Source organism: Microplitis mediator, chromosome 11 (genome assembly GCF_029852145.1).
Source record: "Microplitis mediator isolate UGA2020A chromosome 11, iyMicMedi2.1, whole genome shotgun sequence".
Lineage (NCBI taxonomy): Eukaryota > Metazoa > Arthropoda > Insecta > Hymenoptera > Braconidae > Microplitis > Microplitis mediator.
The window spans coordinates 9,208,427-9,216,197 of NC_079979.1; the positions used below are offsets into that span (position 1 = coordinate 9,208,427).

Here is a 7,771-nt window from a genome sequence, read left to right on the forward strand (position 1 = left end):
ATTGTATATCAGGTAATACTTGCAGGATTCATTAATATCCTTTTTAAACAAAATAAAAGTAAGAATACAAAATAATAAACGAGTTACAATAAATTTCAGGTAATCCCGGTATGAAGATATTTGGTTATTTAATCTTAGGATTCATTAATATCCTTTTTCTTTTTAAAATTAAATAATAATTGAGTCTTAATAAATTATCATATGTTTAACTTAATGTCTCGATATAAAAATATTCATTCATTTGTAAACTAAATGTTACCTTAATAATAAATGATTTAATGTAATATTATTTATATCTTTCTCTTCATTTTTTTTTTTTTTTTTTTTTTTTAACATTTATAAACTCTATTTTATACGTTATTTTAAACAGTCTTAAATTCACTTTAACATCATAAATATATTTATTTGGTATGATATATTATACTTTGTTATTTATGATATATTTTTCTTTTTTTTTTTTTTTTTTTTTTTTTGATAATATCGGTAATGATATGAATAGTGTTTAGATCGGTAATTAAATGTAAGTCATTTCGCATTCTGAGGTATAAAAGCAGATATTTTGCAAAAGAAAACTTGAGTAAATAGATAAAATAATAATATAAGAACTTTTTTTTTCAAAATTAGGGCTTCAGTAATCAAAAGAAAATAAATAATAAAAGATATATTTTTTTTTTTTTTTTTTCAAAGGAAACTTGAGTAATTAAATGAGTTGATAAATAATAATTTTTTTTTTAAAATAATGATATGTCTCTCCTTTTTTTTTTTTTTTTTTTTTTCTTTTAAGTTTTGGGTGAAGCCCAGAGAATAGAGGATGTTGAACATAAAAGTAATAATAGAAATGAAACATCAAAATAAATAAATAGACTCACTGAACATGTTACCTCAGGTGCGAGACACTTGGTTTGATGCAGATGATGGTGATTATGGTGGTAGGATGTCCACGGCTCCTCTGTCTTCTCGGCTCAGGTTAACCCGAGTTCTACAGGTTCTGCATTTAGGGTCGAAATATGGATGCTGTGTCTTGCATGATAGACAAAATTCTTTTATTAGTTCAAAACCAGCTGATGATGATGATAAATATGGGCAGGAGTTGTTGTTGTGTCCTACTCGTAGACAACTGGTACAATAATCATCTCCAAATTTGGCGTTGGAGCATTCTTGGTGGGAATGTCCCTTCCTTTTACATCGGAGACATCCAGTTGACCCAGGTACCGATGATAATCTGGTTTCAGCGGTCTGGGTTCCCACTGTTCTGGTAGATGGTGGTAATGCTTCGACTTTTTGGCACAATGTTCGCCAATAAGTTCTCCAGGTCTCTTCTGATACAGTGTCACGTAGGTCATAATGGCTCTCGTGCGTAGACTCTCCGATTTTAATAGTCAATGGCACGACAAATGGTACAGTCGTGAAGTCGGGTGGCGTGGTAACAATTACTGGTCTTGGTACTGGATTGACAAATGATATGTCGCTGATTTCGACTAGCTTGCTGTTAGGTTGTTCATACACGATAGTGCGTCGGTGTTCTCTGGTCACATGGAATCGATATAATAAACTTGGAGTGGTCGGTATATTGGGACCAATAAATGCAGGTGCCTTGAACACAGGGTTACTCCAATAATGTCGTAGGCTGGATTGATGCGCTCTTTCTTCAGTCATTTTTCAGGTTTGGTCGGCTTACAATGAGGTCTCTCGTTCGATGATGGCACAGGTTGTGAAGTGTCTCGCCCCTTGGTGCAGTTCAGGTGGTCGACTCTGTGAAATTACAATAATATATTAATTACTCAAGTGTGACGTGTTGATCTTCTAGGTACTTTTAAATCTGACAATTTATAAGTGCCAATAATTTTATTATTTTCATCACAAACAGTAGCCATGCTTGATGATATAAATTTATTTATAAAAAAGGGTCCCTTTCTAGGTGGAACGAGCTTACCAGCGATTCCTTCCGCTTTCCGACTCAGAGTTTTCGATTTTATATAGACTTCCGCGCCGACGGTTAAATTAGTTTCAGGTCGCGGAGATTTTCGCGCGGTAGTTTGCGCATCTTGTGCTTTTAACATTTTTAATTCAACAAAGTGTCGAATTTCATCTAATAAATTTATGAGTCGCTCGCGCTCCACAGATTTATTGATTTCAGGTATTAAGGATATGTCGCGATGCAGTTCAAGGTATCTAGGATCTCTGCCAAAATTTAGGAAGGCAGGACTGCAGGCGAGGGAGCTGTGAATTGAGGTGTTATAGGCGTATGTTAACTCAGGTAGCCACTCATCCCACTTATTATGTTTATCAGTCAGGTAGGATCGGATCATTATTTTTAGATTTCGATTTATTCTCTCGATTGGATTTGATTGAGGAGAATACGGCGGAGTGAATTCATGTGTGGTCTGAGTTAGATTTAAAAATGAAGTTACATCTCTATTCGTGAATTCGGTGCCATTATCAGAGATAACAACACGGGCAGGTCCCCATCGTCTAAAAATATCGCGTAAAAATTCTACGGCTTTTCTACCGGTAGGTTCAGATGTTGCTCGAAGTTCAAGGTAACGAGTATATGTGTCGCATAGTACAAATAAATGTGTTTTGCCGTGAGTTGAACGCGGTAATGGGCCGACTGTGTCGATCGATACACATTCCCAGGGTTCAGTGATAGGTCGATGACCTTCAGGAATGTTAGGAGGGTTGGTGTCAGGTTTATGCAGGAGGCAGGTTTTACATTTGTTGACAAAGTCACGTGTGTCTTTGTACATTCCTGGCCAGTAGTATTTTAGTGTCAGGTGTTCGTACGTCTTATTAATACCGAGATGTCCGGACGTGTTTGTGTTGTGTATTTCGGTCAATATGTCTTCCCGATTTTCTTCTGGTACAACGAGTTTCCAATTTTCTGGTGATTCTTGTAAATAATTAAACGGTGTTCGATGTCGATAAAAATATAATTTTTCATCGATTATTTTCCATTGTGGGAATCGGTTTGGAAAATCAGTCACGTCTTGAATTTTTCGATTGTACCAGTCGTAGCTGATGGCTCGGTTCAGAGTACGGTGTGGACAGTTATCGATTTGTATCGTCGCGTCATCGTAAACTCGTGATAACGCGTCCGCGGCTTCATTTTCAGTGCCTTTACGGTGAGTCATGGTAATTGGGAAACATAAAAGTTCCATGGCCCATCGCGCAAGTCGTCCGCGCGGATTTTTAATGTCTTTTAGCCAGGTTAAACTGGCGTGGTCAGTTATTACCGTTACGGGATATCCCTCTAAATATCCCCTTAATTTTTTAAGAGCCCACACGACGGCAAGGCATTCACGTTCTGTAGTGGTGTAATTAGATTCGTGTTTGTTTAATGGTCTCGATATTGCGGTAATGACATATTCGCGGTCTTCTCCCTGCTGGGTTAATAGCGCGGCAATACCAGAGTCACTTGCGTCGGTGTAAAGTAGAAACGGTAATGTGTAGTCAGGTACTGACGAGGTCGGAGCGTCAAGAAGAGCTTGTTTTAATTCTTCAAATGCGTTTTGTTCTGTCTCCGTCCATTGCCAGGGTATTTTATCGCTGGTCAATTTATTTAACGGGTTTTGTGCCCGAGTAACGTCTTTTAAATGTCGACGGTACCAGTTTACCATCCCCAGAAATCTCCGTAGTTGTTTGCGAGTTGTTGGAGGTGGGTATGTGCTGATCGCAGCAGTTTTTTCTGGATCCGGTGAAACTCCTTCACGCGAAATAATGAACCCTAAGAATTTTATAGATTCTTGACAAAAGTTACATTTTTCACGTTTTATGTCTAATCCGATTTGTCGAAAAGTTTCGAGCAATAGACCGAGTATTATCAGGTGGATATCGAAAGTGGGTGTCGCGATTATCCAATCATCCATGTATGATTGAATAAAGTTTTCCCAATAGGCCGGTAGCGATTTTTGTTGCAAAAGACGTCGAAACGCCTTTTTGACCTCGTCCATTGCAGCTTGGTACGTCGCGGGGGCAGTTTTTAAACCTTGCGCCATTTTTACGAATTCGTAAAAACCTTTACCTTCGACTGCAAATGCTGTTAAATGACGGTCTTCCTCGCGTATTAATATTTGATAATACGCGTTGCTACAATCGATAGTGGATCGGTATTCTCCCTCGCGTATAACTTCGAGAACGGTATCCATGCGGACCATGGGATACGCGACAAACTTAGTTACCGCGTTTAGCGGGCGAAAATCGATACACATTCGCCAATGTTCCGGTTTACTTCCGTCGAAGGGTGGAAGTCCTGGTAATGACTTTTTACGTACCATTACTGGTTGACAGCACCATTCACTGGTGCTTGGCCGAATTACCCCGTCTGCTAGCATATTATCGACAATCATATGCATAGCTTGTCTCACGATTGGTGTCCTGCGGTAGTTTTTGACACGAATGGGTTTTGAATCGGTTAATTCGATTTTATGTTCTACGACGGTGATAGTGCCGAGGGTTGCGTTTTTCATTTTTTCGAATTCGCGATCAAGAAATTCATTTAATCGGTCATGTTTCGTGGTAATAGTTCGATAAATTAATCCCGGTAGTTTGGTGATGTGACTGTGATAAATGTCGTAAGTGTGTTTCCAAGTCCACGTATAATTAACAGTATTAATTTTTATATGGTGTCGTGTCATGAATTTTAATCCGATTATTATTTCGTCAGTCATGTCTTCAAAAATTTCGAACCAGTCTTCGATGTCAATTTTATTAATAATAAAGTTCAGGTAAACTCTCCCGGTACTACACGTAGTCGTATTGTCCGCGAGTATGAATGTAGAATTATTTTTAACAGTCTTGAATTTTAAAGTATTATGAGGAATTAATTTTACGATTTTTCGCGAGATGAAATTTTTATTCGCGCCGGTATCAAGTATCGCGATGAATGAACGCGTAACGAAAGTAAGAGTGCAGTTTATTGATCGACTTACTGCGGGTGGAGGTGGCGTGTCAAGTGGTAGATCCGCAGGTGTATCGTAGTCATGTAGCTCGGATATGCTGGTAGACTTGTCAGCGGTTCTTTTCTTTTTTGCAGCGAAATTCACACAAATTAATTTACAACCCGAGTCATTATTTATATTAACGTCAGTCAGACAGTGGTCGGGAGAGCAGATTTTTTCTGCACTGATTAGACAACCCATGTCGTCAGTTAAGTCGTCAGTTGAGTCGTCTGATGTGTGTGAGTCAGAGTTGTAGTCGGAACTGATGCTCCCGGATATCAATTTATCATCCTGGGATAAAGGATGACCGATATTGTTGCACGGCGCATCATTTACTCCAGGAGTTGTTGTAATTGGTTGAAGAGGCGTTAAAGGTGGTGGGTATGCGTTTGCCCCTTCTCGTATATCGAGCATACCACTTACTCGTTTTTTGAGTCACATTCGCACTCTGTGACTAGTACTCCCACCTTTCCGCATTTTATGCACAGATCAACTCTTGGATTGGTACAATCGCGTATAGCATGTGAGCCCTTCTCTCCACAATTTTTGCATATATATGTGGGTGAGATAGTGAGGCTATTTTCCCCTCTGGGGTTCTCCTTAGGTGACCTGGATCTGCGTGGAGTGCTGTTGAGCCGGTCCTTGAATTGTACCCTTCGTGGTGTTCTGTTTTTTTCAGGTGGTGTGTAATATTGAGATAATCGCCCAAGACTTTCATCTTGGGAATCTGAGGTTTCTGATGGTGATTGGTCTTCGTGTATTCTTCTTGTAAATTTGGTAGATTTCTTAGATTCGGCAGCTGCCTTGGCTCTCTGAGAAAGTCTTTGTAGAGCGGTTCTTACAGCTGAATTTAGTTGAGAATACGTCTTGGTATGTGGTGCTAGTGAGTCGAGTTGTGCTTGAATGTCATAAGCCAGTCTTGCTCTTATTACTAGCACTTGGTCTTCTTCGGATGGTGCTTTGGCCATTTCTTGATATTTCATCATAGTTTCTTTGATGAATTCCTTTGGGTCTTCGCGATGCTGTTGATACGTGGTCATGATTTCCTGGCTTATATCCAGGTCAGTTTTACCGAGTGTAAAATACTCGATGTATGATTTTGCGAAGTCTTCCCATCGGTGCCATGTGTGCTGGTATTGTCTTACCCAGTACCCCTCTGCTTGGTACATGGCAGTTTTAGCAAGTGTGAGATGTTCAGTCTCTGTCAATCCCAATTCTTTTCCGAAATCAGTTAACGCTCGGAGATATTCCCGGGCTTTTAGATTCGTGCATGGGTATGTCAATCCCCGTTGTCTTAGTGTAGCTTCCGCGGCGGCAATATTTTTCGCGAAGTTTCGTTGATTGTTGTACTCTGTCCCGTTCGCTGATTGGTTAATGGTCATATGTGGGCCGTCATTTCGCGGTTGTTGGTGGTAGCTGGAGTTCGCGTTTGGCGTGATACCGCGAGGGGAGTTTGGTAGTGGTGGTGGACCCGATGCGTGAGAAGTGGGTCGTGAATTACTCGCGGCAGCAATTTCTTGGATGATTTCGGCGGTAATGTCGGCAGGGTTGACGTGTACGTTAGGTTGTCTGTCAGAATTTATTTCTTCCAGGAGTCGAAGGTCTTCGAGTCCTAGATCGCCACGAGTGCGAGCTCTCTTTAGCATGTACGTGGTACATCGAGCGTATAGACCGACAGTTTGATTGGTCTCTTTTATGTGGTTGTTTACTACGGTCTGACTTTGTCGCATCTCGTCCATGTCTGTTTGTAATAGTCGTATTTGTCTTTGGGCGTCATGGTAACCCCTTATACATTCGTCTATCTGTATGCTCATCTGTTGCATGATAGCGTCATTAGATAGAAATCGTCGGTCAATGACAGTCGTCAGGTTGTGGAGGTCAAATGGAGAAGGTATTGATGACGATAAAGTCTGTTGTTCGCGCCCATTTGGTGTTATTTGTCCTTGGTCAGTCGCGATTACTTGTACATTCGCATCGATAGGGAATTGTAAATTATTTATCGCGTTGTCCGCATTATAAGGATCGTTAAGATCGCGATTCATCTCGTTAGATGGATTTTGACGATGTTCCATATTTATAAAATAGGTCACGCGGTGTTTAGTCGATGATAAGTTGTGGTATATTTTTATTAATATATTTTTTTTCAGTTTATATTTTATCACGTAATATATTTTGTTATCAATACACCGGCTGGATTTATTTATTTAGTTATAAACTCTGTCAAATGTATTGTTCAGTTATGTTTATTATTCCGGTCACGTAGCGTTAAGTGGTATCGTCAGGTGTAGGTATGAGTGTGTTTTTATCGCGGCGTTTTTATAGTTGTGTGGTACGGATTTTATTTCCCGCGTGTTGCTATCCCGGTAATAGTCGAATAAAGTTGTTCTTATTTTATTTTATTTTTATCAAATAGTAAAATGTATAAAGTTCGGCTACCATTTATGTGATGATAGCTTGCATACTTACAGGTTATATACAGGTTATTTTATGTTCGTGTATTTCCCAAATGTATATTTTTCAAATAATAATTTTTTTGTAAATAGATAATATTTAAATATTAAATAAGGAGTCCAGGTTTTAGGATCTGTTAAATTAAATAAACAAATTAGAATTAAATAAGCGAAATAGTAGGTTAAACCCACGTGGTAAATAAAATAATTGTTACCTGATAATAATAAATTATAATCAGAAGGATTATAATATTCAATTGTTTTATATGATATTTAATAATATTTAAATAATAATAATATTCGATGTGAACGTATTAAATTATTCGTTGCAATAAATAGAACGCAGTTTCTGATACTGTTGTATACCGGTGAATACGTTAAGTG

The 7,771-nt window shown here is 38.7% G+C and overlaps 1 protein-coding gene across 1 annotated transcript; it reads right to left on the reverse strand.

Annotated features, from left to right (window-relative positions):
* Positions 1-870: 870 nt before the first annotated feature.
* LOC130677754 (uncharacterized) lies at positions 871-7,521 on the reverse strand. Its single transcript, XM_057484606.1, has 2 exons — positions 7,404-7,521; positions 871-1,752 (listed from the first exon to the last, which is right to left on the reverse strand). The coding sequence occupies exon 2, from the start codon at positions 1,654-1,656 to the stop codon at positions 922-924; it is 735 nt and encodes a 244-aa protein (XP_057340589.1). The 5' UTR covers positions 1,657-1,752; positions 7,404-7,521; the 3' UTR covers positions 871-921.
* Positions 7,522-7,771: the final 250 nt, after the last annotated feature.

Coding starts and splice junctions, on each gene's coding strand:
- LOC130677754 (XM_057484606.1), bottom strand. CDS start 1,656: ATGACTGAAGAAAGAGCGCATCAATCCAGCCTACGACATTATTGGAGT.